The sequence below is a fragment of the Python bivittatus genome, unplaced genomic scaffold (assembly GCF_059951505.1).
Source record: "Python bivittatus isolate LINGU-HERP-01145 unplaced genomic scaffold, Pbiv_v1 ctg000010_np1212, whole genome shotgun sequence".
Taxonomy (NCBI): domain Eukaryota; kingdom Metazoa; phylum Chordata; class Lepidosauria; order Squamata; family Pythonidae; genus Python; species Python bivittatus.
In genome coordinates, this window is record NW_028277029.1 from 3,560,536 (window position 1) to 3,582,223 (window position 21,688).

Below are 21,688 nucleotides of genomic sequence, written 5' to 3' on the forward strand. Positions count from 1 at the left end.
CTGTTTCAGTGTGACTTCTTAAAGCAGCTGTACCTGCTTTCAGGCTTGCACAGGAGCCTGAGAAAAGATACTGCTGCTTTAAAGAGATGTAGCGCTTGGATTCCTGTAGGTTCTGAAGCACCTCTTTCAAATCATTTTGAAACATACACGGCCCTGGTCTTAATTACCTTCATAAAATCGGATCTTATCTCTCAGGATCACCATGCCTTTTGTAAGCAGCTGGTTCTGGAAAGAGAGCATAAAATAGTGTCAATTTTCATTACAGACTGTAGTTTAACTACGGAGGGTTATTTCTTTTAATTCATTAGAAAAAGGAGAGTTTGCAGCTTCCAGTTAATTATTTGGCCATGTACACAGTATTATACTTCCCATCTTACCATTTCATGGCAGCAGAATGATGAAACCTTCAAAGGGTCATGCGCAGAACACTAGAATTATACAGCTTAACTCTTGGTGTTTGCGTGCAGGTGGGGCCAAGGAAAGGCCGCACATTTAGGATGACCTTAAATCTTGTTATTGGTCCTTCAGTTATTTTGAATTCTAGGCAGGTCTGACAGCTTGCAATTCTTGCTGAAAATATGGACTGCGTTCCTTAGTCCAACTATCAAGATATGCTAGAGGACCCATTCTGAGGATGCCCCCACGGTCAGATGCCCGTTTAGCTGGTATTTGGGAGAGAGTCTACCTCCTGTGCTAGCCCCATGCTTGGCAATGCATTTCCTCAGGGGTTGCGTTTGGCCCCACTCTCTCAGCTTTTAGAAAATCAGTAAGGGTGAATCTCAGCAATACTTATTGCATTCATTTTATAATTTAAGTCTTCTATAGATTTAAACAGAAGATTTTGTTAACTCCTTTTAGTTCTCATTTGAGCAGGAGGGCAGAGTAGAGATCCATTACAGCTAGTCCTAGCTTAACGACCACAACAGGGACCAGAAAATTGGTCGCTAAGCGGGGAGGTCATCAAGTGTGAATGGGCCCGATTTTATGACCATTTTTACAACGGTCGTTAAGGGAATCACATGGTTGTTAAGCAAATCCGGCTTCCCCAATGGACATTTTTTGCCAGAATTCGCTTAACGACCACATGATTTGCTTAACGACCATGGTGATTTGTTTAACTGTTGTAAAAATGGTCGCAAATCGTGATCACGTGACTGCGGGGGTGGAGTGCAACAGTTTGCGACGGTCGTAAGTGCGAGTACATGTCATAAAGCACTTTTTCCAAGGCCATTGTAACTTTGAACTGTCATTAAACAAATGGTCATTAAGCGAGGACTAACTGTACACAAGCAAATAATTTGGAGGTTGCTTTAGCATCAAAGGTCAAGATTGTGACTACGACTGGGCAATCAAAGCCTCACTGTCTTTTATGTGTGTTTTGATGCACATGAAAAGGGGCGGGGCTTTGATCCCACAGTTACAGCTGCCATCTTGATTTCTTCTTTTTTCTTTTACTCCCCTGCAGACACCTGCTTGGACCTGATATCTTACGCAGACCGCTTATACTGAATACATTACAATATTTTGGAAAGCGAGCAATTTTTAAAAATTTTTTCTTGAAAATGTATATATTCTTTTCAAATACAATATACAAGGTTTATGTCCTAAACTGTACACGACAATTGTTTGTCCCTACACAGGCCTGCTTTGCAAGTATTTTGCAAATTACTATGACACAAAATCACATTTTTACTGGACTAAGACTGGAATCTTTGCTGCCTGAAGGGACGACGATGTGCAACTAGGGTGGGATCCAGACACACAGCAAGCACTCTGCCTTGGACCAAGTTTATAACGATCTTTCTGAATGTAGTTCTTTGAGCCCGAAGCGGATGAGGCACAGTGCAAATAATTAAACAGAAAATTTTGGTACTTAAATTTCTTAGGAGGGCAACATCAGCTGTCAATAATTCATTCAGTAACCTGCTAACAGTAAAACTTTCCTTAAAACAGTAAAAGAGAAATCACAATAAGACAGAAGACTATACAAACCTGTAAATATTCAGTAAAAAAAGATCCCAACTCCGTTTTCAGAAGCTGCCTGTTCCAAAAAATAACAGTAATAATAAATGGAAAAGATTATCATACTTTATGATACGTTTGCTGAACTTTATGTTATTCGTTGTTGTGATATTACAAATGCACAGGTTATCAGAAGGCATGACAGAGAAGACGATGCTTTAGTGAGATTCTCTGGCTCGAGTCTCCGTGCACACAGCCACGTGCCTTTCTTGGTCGCAGTTCAGAGGAGATTGCCACTGCATTCCCCCCCTCCCCAGTCTAGCCCAAAGCCTCCAGATTTCCCAGTGGTCTCCCATCCAAGTAGCAATCAAACCTAATTCTGCTAAGAGGTGCCGAGTGACACTCTTGTTTCTCAGATAAAATCTCCTTTAAGTTGAGCTCCCATTCCGATGATTGCACAGAGATGTCCATACGACAACCACGCGGACATGCTCTGCCCTGCCTTCTTCTGACGTGCTTAACTAACTAGTTTGTCCTTTCTTACCCACTGCTAGCTAATGTTGGTTGTGTGGTTCTGGACACCATCTCTATTCCACATGCATGCCCCCCCCCCACGGTTGGCCCTTCTGCAGGGACCGGGCTCTGACCTCCCTCCGCATGTCGCTGTTTTTATTCTGCTGGGTCTTCTGCGGTCCGTATTTCCAATGTACTGTTTGAAAAACTCCCCACGATATTTGAGATAAGGACTCATTTGTACCGCTCGGCGGAACAGATTCTCTTCCAAGGTGGCTGCGTCATGGATTTTTCCCACCCCTTTCCTCAGTAGCCCCGGCACAGAATTTGCTTGTTTTCGGTCCTGAGAAAGCAGGGTGCAGGTTTTACGAATGAAGTGACAATGAGCCCTTACTTTCGTTAAGCGAGCAACTACGATCCAAAGATGCTTGCCTGGCTTAGTCCCTGCCAGCTCAGATCCTGACAAGACCTAAGTAAAATTCAGGAGGGGGCGCAGAGGGAAGGAAAAGCGAAGCCTCAAAGCAAATGCTTTCAAGTGCAGCCCTGAATACGCCTCCGATTTTAATTTGGAGAGAAAGGAGGACTCAGGCGCAGTTTTATCGCCTGGTTTAGGTTAGGGTTTCCCTGTTCCTTGTATCCAAATGGGAAGGAGGAATCAGGGGATCAGGAAAGACAGCGGTTAAGGCGTTTGAATTTGGCATCCGAATTTCTCGGCTTTTTAGAGTCTGAGCCAGGATGAGAAATGCGGCCTCAAACCAGCTGGGGGAAATGGGCGGTGTCACTGACTTCCCTGGTTTTAGAAAAGGAAATGCATCCTTCTGGCAGTAAAAATTCCACCCAGTTCAGAAAGCTGAAGATTCTGCTTTCTTGCAAATTTGTCGATGTTCAATGTGGGGTTCTGATTGCTTAATGATAATCATGATTTTGTCTCCGTAACTCAATGACTTTTTAAGGGTACATTTAAGAACAGCGAATACGCTCAGACATCAAAGCTGCAATTAGAACAATCTTTTTTTTTAAAAAAAAGAAGAAGTAGGGGAATATTTTTATTAGAAATAAGCAAAATCACTCACTAGAAAGTGTGTCACAGTTCTTCTACGGCCCTGTGGCCTTCATCTGAGGAAGAGGAACAGGGCCAAAACAAAAGACAAAATGACTCCATTTTACGCAAGCCCCAAAGCTTCAGATACTGCACTGTGGATTCCCGGACAGAGATGTGGCCGCCAAACCCACTCGAGCGTAGCCGCTGAGATCCAGAGACCAAAGCTGGCGGTGTGTGTGTGTGTGTGTGTGTGTGTGTGTGTGTGCAGGAATCCTACCTGGCTTGGAAGACTCTCATGGTAGGAGTGATCTACTCAGGGTGAGGCTATTGCTGTCTACCTAGCCATGATTGACACTCACTACCCTTGAGTGCAGGCCAGCACTTTCCAAGGATGGTGCTTCTCCTCGACAGCTGCAAACGCTTGTAACGATGCAACTTGCCTTGACCAAGGGAGCACCTCTTACCTTCTGTGTCTTGCCTTCAACTCTTGCCTGACCAAGAAACCTGCTTTCTTATTCACCTCGGCCTCTAGACCTTGACTGCTGGGGTCAGACACTGAGTGCCTTGAATCCTGAACTGCAACATTGCCTAGCAAGCCTACCCAGACTGCTTTTTCTACTACTGACCTCCACTGCTGCTCTTCTGGGAACCCTTCAAAGAACAGGACTGTGAGTCAGGGCCATGTGGAAGAGCGTCTTGAACTTTCTTGAAAGTGCCCCCCCTCCAAATTCCATTCTGATCGGCTAAGCGCTTTGAAGCAAAACAGAACTTGCATTTCAAACGAGAAAAAGTGGGTGGGAAGCAGCTCCAGAAACTGGTTCAGGCTTGCACACGGGACTTTCTAAGCCTCTTGCACAGGCTTAGAGTTGATCAGAGTTGCCCGTTCGGTTTCCTGTTCATTTTCCTAGAGGCACAGAGTTTTACTCTTCAGGAAGGCTCTGTGGATCGGGGGCTGGACTCACAACCCGCTTCGACGTCCTTCCATCCTAACCCACTGCCTCCCATCCAACTCCATCCAACGTTTAATATTTTTAAAGCAAAGCTCTATCCGATGTATAAAATAATTTTAAAACCAAACCAAACCAAAATGCAAATCTGAACTGGCTCTTGCATGCACTTTGTTTATAGCTTTTCACAGGGCGTGAATTTTTCTACCGTGCACTGGCACTTGCTGTTTTTTTAATCTAAACACCCCTCACGTAACTTTTTTCCTCTGCAATGTTCCACGGACCCCATCATTTTTCTGCCACTTCCCCAAACCTGTACCGATTCTGTCGTGTCTAGAGGAGTTAGCATGGACTTTCCTTGCCAAGAATACCAGATGTCACCGTTCTCAGCTGATTTCCGTCTTCCCTGCTGCAAGGTAGCCCAGCCTTTCAAACAAAAAGCCCCCCCCCTTTTTTACACTCCTATTTCTGATGCAAGCTGACAAACATCACAACCCCAGTTCCTCTTTCCTTTCCCCAGTCTTTAGTCTCGCATGCATGTGTTAATACGCCCTATTTGTTACCTCTCCTGCGATGCACCCACCTCCTGTTTTGCATTCCCCCCCACCCCGTAAAAAAAAAAGGCTTTATCAAGCCAACAGTGCTGCAGAAACTCAAGAGGGACCTCAAGCATTTCTCCCACCTCGTGAAAAAGGCTTCAGTCTAAATCAATCTAAATCAGTGTTTCTCAATCTTGGCCATTTTAAGATGGGTGGACTTCAATTCCCAGAATTCCCCAGCCAGCATGGCTGGCTGGGGAATTCTGGGAGTTGAAGTCCACCCATCTTCAAGTTGCCAAGCTTGAGAAACACTGCTCAATTTCTCAAATTCTGTGCAAATTTTCAGTGGCCCTTGTTCTTCTCCTTGGGGTCTTCTTTTCTTGTTCATCCATGGGGAAAAGTGATTTAAAAGGGAAGGAAATGTTGCTTCTCCCCCTCTTCCTGTGACCCACCAGCACCCCGTTGTGAAGACAAAAGGCCATTAACACCAGCTTTGTGCTGGTTTTCTCCCTTCAGCAAGAGGCCAGTCCATAAAATTAAAAATAAATGCTTTAAATTCAACCAGCTCTTGGGTAATACAGCCTACATTGGTCCAGATGTTTGGCAGAGCAACTTTTAAAAAGTTTTTCAGCCCTGAGTATTTTGCTTGCAGGGGAAATGACTCTTCCTCTTTTTCTACCCTAATTTTTTTTTAAATTATAAAGCTGAACCAAGAGGCCGGGCCAATTATGCAAACATTCAGTTCGGCAGGCAGTCTTGCAAGCAAAAGGCTTCACTTAGGAAAAAGCCCCTATAGGCAGGGAACCCTGGGAATTGGAGTCCAAAGATGGCCATTTCATTTCTATTTTTATCAATGTTTTCTGCCCTTACTGTCAACTGAATCTTATTTTTGTCTCATTACTTCCAAAGTAATTTTAACAATAAAGACAGGCAGTCACCAGAACTAGACTCTAATTTTTAGTTTGTAAACTATAATCATTCCTTATGTATTATTCTTCCTTATGTATCCCTACATTTTCTCTAGATATAAAATCAATTACAACTTTCCCATAGCTTTTAGTATTACAACGGTTCTATATATTTCAGATCGGTGATTTTACTATTCTATCACTCTAAAGAATCATTTAGTTGCCTTACCTGAATGGTATCATACTTTGCCACGTTAATTCCCACGCCCCAAATTCTTAAACTTTGACTTGCTATTTTACTTGTATTGTATGATTTTACAGCTTGTTTTACTCTGTTCGGTTGTGACTCTTTTGTTTCATTTCGCTGACTGAAATGAAACGGGCCCGGAGCAAAGCAATGGGTGCAGAAAGACCAGATGCGTGACGCTCCGGTATGGGGATTGCTCTCCATGGGGAACGAAACCCGTTTCGGCAGCGAGGCCTGGGGGGCGCAGACGCAGAGGATTCTGCATCTTTGCATCCTCAGCTGCCCTTTTGCAGCTGGACCCACTGACTAGAGCCGTCTGTGCATGGATTTCAGTGATCCTGGAGCAGTCGGAGGTTCAGACAGACGTCGCGTCGTCTCTGGGAACTTTTAATGAACTTTTGCTGACTGGGACTGAATGAGGCAGCTTTAAGAATTTGCTCACAGGTAATTTTTTTGAATCTTTGTAGCTGTAAACTTGAATAAAATTTATTCTTGAGAAAAAAAGAGGTGGAGGAAAGGACATCAGGCACAGAGTCACTGCACAAAGGGCACGGATTATGTCACCTGCGCATAGATGCCATCTGGACATGAGGTCATGGGGCTTCTGCCAGACACCTATGGGAACAGCACCTTACGTGCAGGGGCCCAAAAATCAAGATGGCGGCCAGGGCCCTGCCATTGAAGCCGCCATCTTGCCTTTTTTGACCCCACCTGGGGATGGCAAGCATGCAACTAACCGAATCCATCAAAGGCAATCACTTGCATTATTGGATGGATCTTTCCTTTGCTGACACTATTCTATTGTTTTTCACCCCAGTGACTTCCAGGTGTATTGGACTGTGCATCCCCCCTGCCTAAATTATTTAAAATTATGGCTGAGGATTACCCCATCCCATCCATCAGTCGCTGAGAGTTAACCGTGAGAAATGTATCTTGCAGCAGGGGCAGAAAATGTTGATTTTACTCACCTGACTCCTTCGTTGAGATTGTAAAGCTCGTGGTCTGCAAGCCCTTTTCTCTGAAACACAGCTATGACTCCGTTATGGATACTGCAAGAGAGACGAGGAAATGCATTCTGAATCAATAAAAATAATACGCCAGGAAGCACTCTTTCTTTTGGGAGGCAAGAATCCTCAGCTGCTTGCAGCCATTAAATTAGACTTTAAAGAGAAAAAAAATAAAAGAAGAATATGGAATAGAGTCTTCAGGCTGGAATCACATTTCCTGCTAAGCCGTGTTTCTCAACCTGGCAACTTTAAGAGGGGTGGACTTCAATTCCCAGAATTCCCCAGCCAGCAAGGCTGGCTGGGGAATTCTGGGAGTTGAAGTCCACCCCTCTTAAAGTTGCCAGGTTGAGAAACACTGTGCTAAGCTAAGACACACAACAAATTCAGGAAGCCACTGAAATCTAGTAGCAGCCTTTGGGTTTACAATTTATAATCTCAGGAATACTAGCATCTGGAGTGAAGCAGAATTTAACTCCTTTTCTTTTACATTTACGTTTTCCTTTGGTTCATCTGCTTTGAGAGCAGAAAGCGACTCAACCACCCGCAGAATCATCGTCCTGCATTTGAACAGTGCTTCTATGGGAGTCCCTTAAAAGCAAGGAGGGTACCCAAAAGATCCTGTGCATAGCATGAGGTCACCGCACACATGCTCCCGTTGCCCAATTCGTACCAGTTGCATCTGAACTCAGGCAAATTGTATCATTGCACCATTTGCGCAGCGATGTGATGATGTGCGGTCCCATAGCATCAACCTGTGCAGAGGGCTAAACTCACAATCTTCGTCCATCAGGTTGGGGTGATAAGAATTTTCATAGGCATTCAATGGGCCCTTGTAGACTTCTCCCTACAAAGTGCTACATAAATGGTGGCCTTCTGGAGTTTGTCACACACGGAGAAAGTTAAGCACAGAACTAGCCAGCTAATAAAAAATCAGGGAAGATGCAAATTTCTGATTTCACCCATTTGTCGCTGGTTCTCCTTTCTATTAAACGGTGACGTCCCAGCCCAACGTACCAGAAACACACTAGGCTTGACAAGGTGAGTTTGGTCAAAGCTAGCAAGATGGTGACCTGCTGCTAAAGACCCTTTCGGATGGAGTTTCCATCCCAGACCCTCTTTTGGCCACAGATACCAGGATGTTGGAGGGGTCAAAAAAGTCAAGATGGCAGCCGCAACTGCACAATTGAACCTTGCCTCTTTTTTATATGCGTCTGGTAAGATCCAACTGTTCATTTAAGCTTTGGGGGTTTGTTGATTTTTGTAAAATCAGTTGTGCTTTACTTGCTAATGCATTTTATCTGTTCCAGTTTTGTGCTAATTTTGCCTTGCTGACTGCATTCCATCCTGGGAGCTCTGGATATAGGATGGGTTACTGTTTTAATAAATAAATAAAATTAAGAGTCTCTTTTTTGAATCAGCCCTGAGTGCCAACAGGAGCCAGCTACACCCCAAAGCAATCAAGCATCCTCTTCAAAAAGAAGATGTGCAATTACTGTAAAGCAGCAAATGAAGCAATAAAGTGGACTCTAGGGCGGCGTTTCTCAACCTTAGCCACTTTAAGAAGGGTGGACTTCAGCTCCCAGAATTCCCCAGCCAGTGTTCAGCTTCCACTTATTCTCCATGATTAAGCAGGGCATCCACTGACTCATAAACCCTGGGGTTGTGCAAAGTCACAATGCCGAATCTCTTTCTCTGATGAAGACTGATTTGGTCAACCATAACCTTGTTGACCCAGCCTTCTGGAATTGTATTCTGAAGACTCCAGCCCAGATTCAATGCCCAGGGTGTGGGTAATTTATGTGCCTGTTCTTTCGATAGCAAAAGGCATACACTCCTGTGGCTTACACTCAGCAAAAGGAGTCATTTGGGTCAATGGGCTTCTGCCTAGCTTTAGGTGATCCGCGTTTGCAAAAAGTTCAGTTCCATCCTGGAATTCCAGAATGTTTTGTTCTTCTTCTCAATCAGGTCATTCCAGAGTGGCTTGTGGTTGATGGAAAGAGACCGATAGTGCTCCAATCATAGCATTTTGCTGGAAAGACCCCAAAATGGTCTGTTTGGGGCAGGATCATTTGAGGAACACCACCAAACCACCAACCCTTTCCTGTTCTGGAACATTACCTTCCAAGCAACTCCCAAAATACTTAGATTGGCATTGTCCAGATGAGATGTTCCATCTGGACAATGGAAGAACCAGGGAACAGGACTATTAAGAAGCATGGAAAAAGATTCATTCGACTGCAATGTGGGGAAAGAGTTCAGCTCCTGGCCACAATCTCAGGGTTGTAAAATAATTTCAAAATAAAAACACAGCAGTGCGCTCCTCTGTGATGTGTGAATTCATGCAATTATTTCTGAACTGGCTTTCAGCTGGTAAATGGTCCTTTCCAGGAATAGGAAAACTCTTTTTTTAAAAAAAACCTCTGACACAATTTCTTCCCCTTCAATAGTCAGAAGGTACATATCCCAGCACAGAAGCGTTATGGTGGGGAAAACCTTAACCTCTTAAATAACAACAAGAACAAAACTAGCAGGCAGAGCAGATCACAACAAGACCGGCAATGGCTAAGAGCAGGAAAGAGGCAGAGTGACTCATTCTGGCTGCCCAAGACCAAGCCTTAAGAACAAATGCACACAAAGCCAGAATCGAGAAGACAGCAACAGACAGCAAATGCCGCCTCTGCAAAGAAGCTGCAGAAACAGTGGACCACCTCGTCGGCTGCTGCAAGAAGATCGCACAGACTGACCACAAACAATGGAATGACAAAGCAGCAGCCATGGTGCACTGGAACATCTGCCAGAAATACCCTTTGCCTGCAAGCAAGAACTGGTGGGACCCCAAAACAGGCAAAGGAATAGAATATGAAGAAGCTCAAGTGCTCTGGGACTTTAGAACTCAAAGAGACAAGCACCTGCCACACAACACCCCAGACCTAACCATGGTTGACAAGAAAGACAAAAAAGTCTGGGTAGTGGACATTGCAATACCTGCAGACAGCAGAAGAGAAGAGAGAGAACTGGAGAAAATCACAAGATACAAAGACCTGCAAATAGAAGTCGAACGACTGTGGCAAAAGAAAGCAAAGATGGTGCCAATAGTAATAAGCACCTTGGGTCCAATCCCAAAACATCTGGAGCACCCCTTGAAGACCATCAGGATTGACAAAATCACCATCAGTCAATTGCAAAAGGCAGCTTTATCTGGAAGAGCTTATATCCTGCGATGATACCTTTAACGCCATCGAACAACATCTGCCCACCCCAGGTCCTTGGGAAGGACTTGATAGGTGGACAAAAATGCCAATCCAGTCTAAACTTCTGGCTGATGGTGCGACCAACCACAACAATTTAAAAAGCTAAAAAAAGTTAGTCCCCTTGGAGCTCTGTTGCAGAAGAACACCGGACCCTGAACGCTCCAGATTCTAACAGCTTTCCTTCAGCTCTAAGCTGAAAATTGCATTCTCCTAAAGTCAAGTTATATGACTCGAATAAATTAGGTGTCAATGAATTGCAACAATGCAGTTCCTAATATCTGGCTGCTTATGGCCCTGGGGGTGTGTAGCAGAGGCTACTGGGTCTAAAAAGGATTTGCTTTTGGTCTGAAACAAGCAGCCTTCGCAAGCCATCTTCGCATTAACGCCAGTCTGCCCAGGTTCAAAGGTTACACCACAAACACAAAGGCACATCCTTGAATCCATCTGGCAGCTGGGCCGGAGGAGAAGAAAGGAGGAGGCCCACCAGAGTCCAAGAGTCGCTGCCGTTTACTCTGGTCAACTAAATCACTCAGTGAGACATCTCAAGGCGGTCCAGAGCGTGCAGCCAAGAAAACCCAGCCATATTTCATGTGCACACCGCAGGACATTCTTGGAAGGACGGGGTGGTATCAAGGTTAAAAGGGGTGCAATAAATAACTCTGTAATAAATAAAACCCCTGTCGTCTACTGAAAAGCTGTCAGAAAAAGCTCTTGGCTGCTACTTTAGGAAAGGCTGGAGATAGAGGCCAGACAGAGAGCCCTGGCAGATGCGTTTGGGTGAGTTCATTTGAAGGATTATGCCCAGGGAATGTCAGTGCATATTCCTAAATATCTGTCGCGCTTGCAGGAAACAAATGTAACTTAGGAAACCGTGATTAGGCAACTCTTTGGGAGGGAGATGCATCCCTGGACCGTTTTTAGGTTAGCGCAGAGTTCGAAAGCTGATGAAGCTTTCTAACAGTTGGGAATGGCTCCTACTGTGCAGTTCAGTGGTTTCCCAGAAAACATCCTCGTCCAACCGTGTCACCACCAAAGCAATAACTTTCCTGGAATCCGTAACCTTCTATTTCCTGATAGGTCACCTCTCTCCTATGAAGTACATTTTGTTTATAACCAAGAACATTGTTTCTAGTTTTTGGAACCACTGAGCATGGTATCCTGCTGGACCATCTGCAAACGTTGTGGGTTGGAGGCACCTTTTTATGGTGATTCTGCTCCTACCTGAATGCGCCCGTGTTGGGAGACCATAGGGCTTGCTCCTCTCTCTTATGATTTTTAACATCTATATAGATGTTTGGAGCGAGGTATCGTCAGTAAATAATGCTACTCAACTTTGTATCTGCACCATCCCAGGCCGATGCAGACATCCTGAAGTTAGGTCTGGGGCTGGGTGGGACTGGGTAGGGAGAAGTAAACTTAGCTAAAACCCTAAGAAGATGGAGGTACAAAATATCTAGGATCTCCTGAAGCACTGGTACCAGTGTTGGCTTTAGATAGTCACACTTCCCCTGAAAGAGCGGGCCCGTGACACAAGGATTCCTGTGGACACAAGGGTACGGTCACAATACCAGACAGAAACTCTGGCCAGGATAGCCTTTGACCAGTTATGGTCCTCCCTGGACCATAACACTTTGGCATTAGAAGCTCACACCATTATCACCTTGCATCTTGATCTACATGGGAACGTCTGAAGACATCTCGGAAACTTCAACTGGTACAAACCTGCCACTGTGTGAGAACATCTGTTTGCAACTGCTGCACTGGTTGCCAACAGCTTCTGGGTCCAGTTCAAAGTGCTAGTACCTATGTACTGTATAACGATGAAGCCGTATATGACATTGTACCAGGTTATACCAGGAAATGCCTTACTGAGAGTTCTTCAGCCTGCTCTGTAAGAACATCAGGAGAAATCTTGCTGAAGGTCCTGTTGCTGTGGCAGGTGAACAGGCCTTATCTGTGGCTGCCCCAATACTGAAACACGCTGTCCCCAGAGATAAGTCTAGCCAGGACAGAGACCTTTAGAAGGCTGGCTGGGGAATTCTGGGAGTTGAAGTCCACGCATCTGAAAGTTGCCAAGCTTGAAAAACACTGCCACACTGGGAGCCGTTTGCCCAGGCTTACAGACCCGCAAATGTCTCAACTTATAAAATTGCCCCAAAGAAAACAAGAAATGAAACAGCCATGGTGACCAACCTCCCTTCCCAACACAATTTTCTAGCAACTCCTCCACTTTCTATTACGAAAAACTACAGCCAGGAGGCGAGAAAAGCCGCAGGAGGAGGAATCCCTCTAGGATGGCAAGAAATATATTGTAAGTAAAAGATGAACTGTTATGATGTGAGATAAATCAATGTTAGGAGTAATACTCTGACGTATTATTATTATTATTGTTATTGTTAAAACAGGGCGAATGATTTATGTACCCAAGAAGGGAACCAGTTGACACGATGTTTTTCTGAGTATTGATATATAATTAAAAAAAAAGAAAAGAAAGAAATACCAGCCTGGAGTTGTACCAGTACCCAGCTGGTGGGTGGGAGCAAAGGCAGGTTTTGATAGGATCCGTGCTTTTTAGGTGGGCAGTGAAGGGCCTGGAAGATGGTGATGAATGAGCCAGCAGACCTGGATGATCAATATACTGCGAGCCCTCAAAACAGCTTGGCTAATCAACCAAAGACTTTCTAGTGGAGGAAAACAGGCAGAACAAGTTCCTAATTTCTGGTTTCCCTCTTTGATGAGGCAAGCGGTTCTCTCTTTCTTTCCTAACATTTGGATGCTGAATTCCTAGCATACTCGCTCTCTCTCTCACCAGGAGGTTTCCCTCGGCTTCAAAAACTAAGACAAAACGGTCAGATCACAGTGAGTCTGTCACCGAGTTTCTCCCCCTTATGGGGTCCCGCTCTGAGCCAACGCAGGAAAACCACCCCAACAGCACGGCTGAGCAAAGTTCAGCGCTTACCTTCCAGTTTCATTAGAGTAAACCATATCCTCTTCTTCCTTTGCATTGGTTTTGGTCGCTAACGGGGCTTTGTCACTTCAGTTTCGAAGAACTGAAGTGAGTATTTGTGGCAAGATCACGACACGGCTTATTTCTGACTTTTCTGAAGTTTGGAATTCTGCTGGCTGTTGGGTAGGATCGATTTGCAGAACGGAGTGAACAGCAAAGGAAGAAGCAGGGAAATAGAAAGATGGAGAAATGCGCACTAAAATGATGAAAACAGCTCGGAGAGCCAGATAAATTGGGTCCTTGACGTGTCAACCCCCAACTCTTCCCAACAACTTGGGGAGTCCCAACACATAAGGAGGACCCCAGGCTTAGGTCTTGGTTGAAGAAGCTTTGGAGGAAACCTGGCCTCACTTCACACAGCCACTTGGTCTGCATATTGCTCATTCCTGCACCATTTCCTCAAGGGCCACCCTAAGTACACCAGATTTTCTCTTGGCTTCCCATGTCCTATAGTACTCTCCTCCTTTCTTGATAGCCAACCCTGGAGAACAGCTGGCTGCTGCAGCTAAGAAGGTGGAGTCATACTGTATGAGATTTGTGCACAATGTCACAACCCTAAGACATCCCATTCTGACCTTGGAACACCCTTCGTGGGTTGTTGCAACCTCAAAGTGAGCCTCAGGATATCCTGCTTCAAGGCAGCTTTCAGCCACATCCTGGGCCTTTGGGGCTCCAACCTGTCTCTTCATCCCTGACCTCGTCTGGCTTCATAGCTGTCAGCACCTCTCCCACCTATATAGCCTTCAGGTCTCTTGGTTGCTCTGAGAGTGACCCAGGCTCTTCAGTTATTCATGTACCTATGAGGAGGGGGATCTGTGCATATTTATCCTGGAGAAAAGAGGACTACTTGATAGAGCTTGGATGCAAGTTTCATGTTCTCCCAACCAGAGAAGGTGAGTTAGGCCAAAGTAAAAACCCAATTATGGCGAGCCCTGCACAGCAATGGAAAAGACAGGGCTTTGGAATAACCGAAAGTGTAAAATACATTGTAGATTTATATTGGTTTAGTTTTAATTCTGGTCTGTGACTGAAATAAAATACTGATTGATTGATTGGTTTAGTTTTGCTTTAATATAACAGCTTCTATATTCTCTTACTCTCAAGCTCAGGCTCTGCAATTTGGTGAGATGCTGAAAATTCAGCTAAACACTGTCCTTTTTCAGTCCTCCTGAGAACAATAATTTTAACGTCTTCCTGGTAACAGGAAACCACGGCTGAACCACTTAGACCTGCAGGTGCCTTTTTTCAGCAGTCAATAGTTACAAAAGTAATCCGGAGAAATCTCATTTTGAGCTCAAAGGAATTCTTCTCTCCAGGATGTTAAACCCACCTCTGGGCTGCCTTTCGGACGATTCTGGGGGGCCCACAGCTTTAAACAGGTCTGGTGAACTTGTATTCCCTAGATTATCTTATGCTTCAGAATACAGTTATGCCTCACCTGTGCTGTTATCTCGAAAACTTTAAAAAAGGAAAATTGAAGTGAAATGTATATATTATTTTTCTTTAAAACGGGAGGAAATGGAATGGGTATGTGTGTGGCATTAGAAAAAGCGAAAGACGCCCTTGAATGCAGTTCCTAGCGACCTGCATGGATGTGTTTTCTTGGCAACATGATGGAAATGGTTTGCTACTGCCTGCTTCTGCAATTTCTTGGTGGTCTCCCATCCAGCCACTAACCTGGTCCAACCCTTGGTCAAATAAAGATATTAAGAAACGATGCTGAACTCTAATCTTCCATTAAGAGCTGTTCTGATAGAAGTGGAGGGAGGGAGGGAAGGACAAACTTGTGGTTCTTAAATGATATAACTTCCAGACCAGGGTTTCTCCACCTTGGCTGCTTGAAGATGTGTGGACTTCAACTCCCAGAATTCCCCAGCCAGCATAGCTGGCTGGGGAATTCTGGGAGTTGAAATCCACACATCTTCAAGCAGCCAAGGTGGAGAAACCCTACTCTAGACACAGATTTAGACCTTCAGCAAGAACTAGGCTTATCTTTGTGGAAATGTTAACTCTGGCTACCTGTTTTCCAACAGGGTTTCTGCTCTCAGCCCCACCCAGAATAGATTTCAATTCACTTTCTAATGCTTCAAACAAAGATGTGTAAACTTACTCTCTCCACACAACTGGCGCTGGCACACCCACCACGCCTGTGCACAAGTGCTAAAATTAGCCAGGAAAGCATTTGTACATACTCCAGACCACAATACAGCCACGTGCAAGGTGGAAGCTCAGTCAGCCCAAGGATTCCCTGTTGACTCGCACAGAAACTAAGACCAAATGGACACTGTAGGAAGTAGCACAAAATCAGAATTCTGCCAGCACCTTGTTCAACTAACACATTTTATTAAAGGCCTAGCTGGAAAACTACGTCTGATTTAAAGCCCCAATGGGAGAAAAAACAATGTCTTAAATTGTGTAATTCATGCACAGTAAATGCAAGTTCCCATTCTTGGTTTGCTTAATCATAATTTCATCATCTTCCTTGGCAAATACTGTCGCCTAACTCTTCCTAGGAAGCCAGACTACGTCTCCCATGAACTCTGACACTTGGCCACATTAACCAGTGTTAATGAGAACTGGAATAAAATAGTTTCTGGGGGAATACAGGTTTCCCCATCACATTAACTTTAAATAATACACTTTCTACTGTTCAGCATCATGCCCATCCTATATTGGAATAACCAATATTGTTACAGAAGTGTGTGATTTTCGGAAGAAAAGCTCAGTAGTAATGATATATTACTTCAATGTGGCGCCTTCAATGCGAACAGGTTTATATTATTATGGCTTATGCCATGGTGTGCCCGGGCACGAAGAAGTGAAAGAAGACCAGTTTGCAGATGAAACTTCAGAGAAGGACAAACGTTCAGAAAGAGCGTGGCAACAATCCGTAGAACTGTAAAAAAGCCAGTCTACCATTTTTGTGATAAGAAGAGTGAAATACGTTTGCTTTAAGCACTGATTGGCAAAGAGCTTCCACATTCCTAAATCTAGTAACAAAAACCAATAAAGTTTCTACGGTTCTTTTATAGCCCTCCATGGACCTCGTGGCTCACCCGCTCAAAATTATGGGGAAGCTCTGAAGCCACACCTTTGGGTGTGGTTGTTACACAACAACTGTCATAACACGGAGGGAGTGATCGCCTACTTATGAATGCACATCGATTTGCTGTCAAAAACAAAGGACAAAAGGCATAAGGGAAGACGTTAAGATTTCTTAAGCAGGTAAGTTCACCTGGATACGGATCAAGATCTTGCATCGTACAAATAAGTCCTGCTTTAAGAGGCTTACTGAAACAAACACATGTTTGCTGGAAGAAATGCATGACAATATGTTACCTACAACGAAAGAAAGACTTAAATTACGTGGCCCAAACTAATAAAAAGATTAACAGCTTTAAATGCACATCTGAATCACCTGCAACTTTCAAATATGACCTGAGTATTTGCACTATTGACTGAAAAAGCGTAACTTCTTTCGATAAGAAGTCTGCAACCTTCTTCGAGGTTTCTGAAGAGGAGTTACCCAGGGAGAGGGTAATAACCTCTTGGTTGCAATGGCAATTAGAGTTACTAGCAATTGGCAGTATTAAACCGGATCACCATTGGGCACATAATGGACGTTTTAGCAGCACGCGCAAGAGAGATTCTACCTCCGACTCTGAAATAATAGAAAGTCGAGTGTAAGTAAACTAGACTGAGAAAGGATAATGAGATAAGAAAGAGACAAGCAGGCTTAGTTGTCTTGGTAATGCCCAGGAGCGTCTGTTGTTTTCGTGTGAGTCAAAGTCAAGATGATGGTCATAGTTCTGTCCCTTTCCATGTGTGGCACGTGCAGTGCATATAAAGTGAGGCAAGGCTTTGATTGCACAGTCATGACGATTTTCTTGAGTGTTTTGACCTCCCACCCCGTGGATGTCCCTGGCAATAAACAAGTTTTAATTACAGGACGGGCGAAGGACAAGAAAAAGCCCAATTCCTCCAATAAAATTTCTTTCCAGTTACTACTTCTTTCTTTCTAGTTACCCGCGTACCCAGTAGTTCTGTGCAGCACTCAGATTCGGTCTCCAAAAAGTGCTTTGGAGGGCGGGCGAGTGCAACCCGGCACCTGTCTGTCGTTCCTTAAAGCAGACAGGTCTTTTCGTGGTATCTCCCAGCCACAAAGCGATTCTGCAAAAGGGCCCGGGGTTGCAAGCAGGTACGACTTCTGTGCTCCAGAGGACTTTTGGGAGATCACAAACGTTCAGTTGTTCACCCTGGGAGTGCTTATTACTGATAATCACCAGGAGACATGCAATGCTTCTCATTCCAAAATGCACACCGTTTGTTTCCTTCCAAAGGCAGGCCAATTGGTGCACACCAATGGAATGGAGAAAGGAAAGGATATCCTGGTATGCATTTTTCAAAATCAGCGCGATCCTCAAGGGGCAAACTGCGTTCTGCTGCAGCTTTGGGGGCTGGGGGAAATCAATCAATCGACCCGTCGGTGCCCAAAGCCACCAAGTGGGCGGTGTTTCTTGGGGGGGGGCTCTGCTGGGGAGGGGAGCGGGGGAAGAGGCGCGCCCAGCCCTACCTGTTCCAGGTGGCATTGCAGCAGGCCCGCTGCTGCTGGGTCCCCCGCTCGTCCAAGGCGGCCGTCTCTCTCTTGCCCAGATCGCTGAGGCTGGGCGAACTCATGAACTTCAACCTGCGAAGAGTCCTCATGGTCAGATCGGCGGTATTGTGCGCGGCGGCTAGAGAAACCCCATCCTTTTCACCACACACACACACGCAGCCGAGCCGGGCGCGCCCAATGGGGGCAAGTTCTGGGCAGAAGGTCTCCGTCTGCTGTTCAAAAGTGAAACTTAAAAAAAAGACAAGAAAGGAAAACCAACAGGAAAGAAGAACAAAACAAAGAAAAGAAAAGAGAACCAGTCTCTAGAGAACGCTCCTCTGCCAGCAAGAAGACAAAACCCTTCATCAGGGCACTTCTGACAGGGCACAGCCCGGTTAATCATTGCAACAGGTTGGCACGGCTTTCTGAAGGGGCCCTTCCGGCCACCACCAAGGAATCACCGCGCTTCCCTTCTCCTGGCCCTCAACAGATGGAGACGCTCATTCAGCCCAGATGTTCCACCTGCCCCAGTAAACATTTCTTTCACTGAATTGGCAGAGGGTTCCTCCTCCTCCTGTAACTGGAGATGAAGCCGCCAATGAGGGGAGCTCATCGCAATGAGCCGCCGGCGGGGGGAGCTACCCACAAAATGTGACGTATGGAAATTTCACAGCAAAGTTTCACAACGGCTGAAACTCTGCCACCTTACAACACGCACGCACAGCTTCTCTCTCTTCCGTCGGGGCGAAGAACAAATCAGCTGCTGCGTGCCTGAGCCGAAAAGGGCCAAGGAGCCTCCTCTCGTCTCACCTGTTTAAAGAGGCCGTGCTCGTTTTTGCAAAGCTGCTCAGGAGAGGTCCGGCCCCGAGGGCTGACTGGCACAGGGCTCGGCCTCCTCCGTCTCCCTGAGCGGGGATGGAGATGCGCCATAAGGGGCCTATCTAACCACGTCAGGGTCTCAGCCTGCAGGCAGAGTGTTAAAGTCCCAAAGGGCTCACGGCACACGATTATCATCTGACTTGGAGCATCAGGCATTTTCTACGTATTCACTTCTTGGTTACGCCAACCTGGAAATCAAGGAGGTGGCAGGAATCCCAGTTTCTGGAAATGTTCCATTTTCATGGAAACAGGCAGGCAGAGGACCAAGTAACAGGCAGCACGTACTGCATAATGGTCATGGAGTTCCTAACCAGCAGCATTATTCACTAGTAACAGCTGTTTGATAAGGCACAAGGAAGCAACAAGAATTTCAGGACAAAACAAAATGTGCGCGCTGAAAAACAACAGCCAACACTTCCAGGTGTGCAGCCCCACGTGCAACCCTAGCCTGGAGGCAGGCCTGGTTCTCCGCAGCTCATAGCAGAGACTGCCCACTTTCCAGAAAACCTGGAAGGGACGCCCCGTCTATTTTCCAGCTTCAGGTGCTACCATACTCCAGGGCAGAATGACCGAGTTCATTCAGAAATTAGCCACTTTGTTCCGTGGGAAGATCAGCACACATACACCCTGGGACCCCTATGTTAGTCAGTCAGGGCAATCAGTCATTGGGGACAACAGTCACACTCCCAAGCTAGCATGTCCAATGATATCTGCTGTATTAAATAGCTAGGAATTGCCCCTTGCCCTCCGAATGTGTTTGTTCTCGCATGATCTGAGACGGGACTTTTTGGTGGGAAGGGCTGTTGGATAACGGAAGAGGCTTCTGAAGACTGGAAAGGCCAGAAGGCTATTTGTCAAAGCTGCTGTGCTTGTAGACTATGCTGGGCTAGATGATCTCAGGCAGACCTTTGGCCATGGAAAGTGAAGCCCCTCTGCTTTGTTCCTCTCCAGTTTGTCATTCTCACCATCACTGATTTGTTACTTGTTATTAATCATGTTTCATCTTGTTTTAGTTGATGTGAGCCACCCAGAATTATTGAGAGTCAGGTGGCATATCAAGCAAGCAAGCAAGCAAGCAGTCAATCAATCAATCAATCAATCAATCAATCAATCAATCAATCAAATCTCTGAGGTTCGTTCTAACCCTTACACTCCATGAGTTTATGAAAAGTGAGGCACTGAGATAGCCAAGACAGCTTGTTTGGGAGAAAGGACAAAGAAACACCGTCTAGGTGTGAGTCTTCTTGGTCCACCAAAATGTCCTAAGGCAGCTGCTTCTCCTTCACTGTCAAAACTTCCCCAAGGTGAAGGGCCAATTCATAGGCCTTATACAGAAGCAGTCATAACATGGCTCTCCTCCTACCCCAACCAGGAATTTCTCTGATGCTGTGCTTCACTTTGACCCATTAATGCAGCAAATGACTGGATGAAGTAATCTGCCCCTTGGAAAAAAAGCAAAGTGGTGGGAACGGTAACATCTCCTTTGAGTTGAGCATGATGACTAGTGACTTGGTAGACAATCAACATGCTCTCTTCTTAGCAACTTCCCCATCTAGCCTACAACCTGGAGATTTCCCAGTGTCCTATCTGAAAGGTAATCCTGCTTGGCTTTTCAAGACCATCTACCGGATGGAGAAGAGGGCAGCGTTCATGGGTCGTTCTAGAGCTCCATAAAAGGGAATTATTTCTCATTTGCACCTCCTTTGGTCACCTCCCTTCCAAGAGTTTCCCTCTCCTCTTATTCTGTGCCACTTGAGTGTGCAAAGAGATAACAGCAAAGGATGTATCCCAGCCACTGAAAATCTCATTCAGAAAATGCTCTTCTCTACATTCGGTCCTGAAGTTCAATATTCATCTGTTTCACAAGAACTCCTGTCTTATTTTAGGTCCTGGGAGTCAGACTCTCCTCCAGGAATGGCTCCGTGGCTTATTTCAAGTTCATCTTTGCGTCTTTCAAAGAGGCAGAGACCACCGTGGTGGCAGGGTTGGGCTTGGACGAGGGAACCTGGGCCACCCTCTTTCTCTCAGCTTTCTGTCCTTTGCCAGGCTCTTGCCAAGAGGATCAAACAAGGCCCTGTGTCTTGGGTCTTAAGAGCAAAGGTGGCACGTAATTGCAACAATAAAGAAATGCTGGAAAATAAAGCCAGCTCCCTCTATAGAATAAGGACCTTGAGCCCTAGCAAGATTACTATTCAGAAAATATAAATGTAAGAAAACACAGCATAATTAGGATGGCATAAAAGTGGTCTTTCACTCTTGTTAGACAGATTTTATAATTAATAAATTTGAATTCTACCTTTTGTATTTCTTATCAGATCTTAAAGATTTGACTTCTATTTGCTGCTGCCTATCTCATTTTAAAAAGCGTCCTAGCCAGGATTCTTGTGTTTAACCAAAGATACAACTAAGTTCTTGAGAAAAAGGGAGCAGAAATATTCAACAGTTGCAAGAGAAAACAACAACAGAAAACCACGGATATCCACTGTGGTTATAAATGTAGCAACGCAGATTTACACAATCAGATTGAAACAAGATTTCTTCCTTTTTTATGTCACATCTGTAGGAACAAGAAAGCACGAAGACAGGTCAGTCGTCTAATGGAAGATAGCAAACATTTTTGGGAAGTTTGGGACATTTTGGATTTTTTTGTTTAGCTTCAACAGTGACATGGGGGGGATTGACATGTTAGAGTGTTTTTCCTCACTTTTAAAAAAGAAATAGGAGCATTAATGCTCTGGATGTGCATCTCTTTTCTGCCTAAAATCACAGAGAGCATCCTATTTTTGCTGTCA

The 21,688-nt window shown here is 45.1% G+C and overlaps 1 protein-coding gene and 1 pseudogene across 7 annotated transcripts in view; one reads left to right on the top strand and one right to left on the bottom strand.

The window, feature by feature from the left end:
* PRR5 (proline rich 5) overlaps window positions 1-21,688 on the bottom strand; it is a 58,161-nt gene that overhangs the window by 11,437 nt on the left and 25,036 nt on the right. For 3 of the 7 annotated variants that reach the window (XM_088150223.1, XM_088150094.1, XM_088150034.1), the window contains exons 3-6: window positions 17,997-18,110; window positions 7,127-7,207; window positions 1,993-2,041; window positions 168-225 (exon numbers count right to left, since the gene is read on the bottom strand). In XM_088150223.1, the coding sequence (XP_088006349.1) occupies window positions 168-225; window positions 1,993-2,041; window positions 7,127-7,207; window positions 17,997-18,100 (292 nt within the window). In that variant the 5' untranslated portion in view covers window positions 18,101-18,110. Of the gene's footprint in view, window positions 1-167; window positions 226-1,992; window positions 2,042-7,126; window positions 7,208-17,996; window positions 19,085-21,688 lie in introns of those variants that run through there. The other 4 variants (XM_088150152.1, XM_007421229.4, XM_088150336.1 and 1 more) reach the window with 2 other exon arrangements.
* Window positions 9,724-10,398, top strand: LOC148217192 (uncharacterized; annotated as a pseudogene).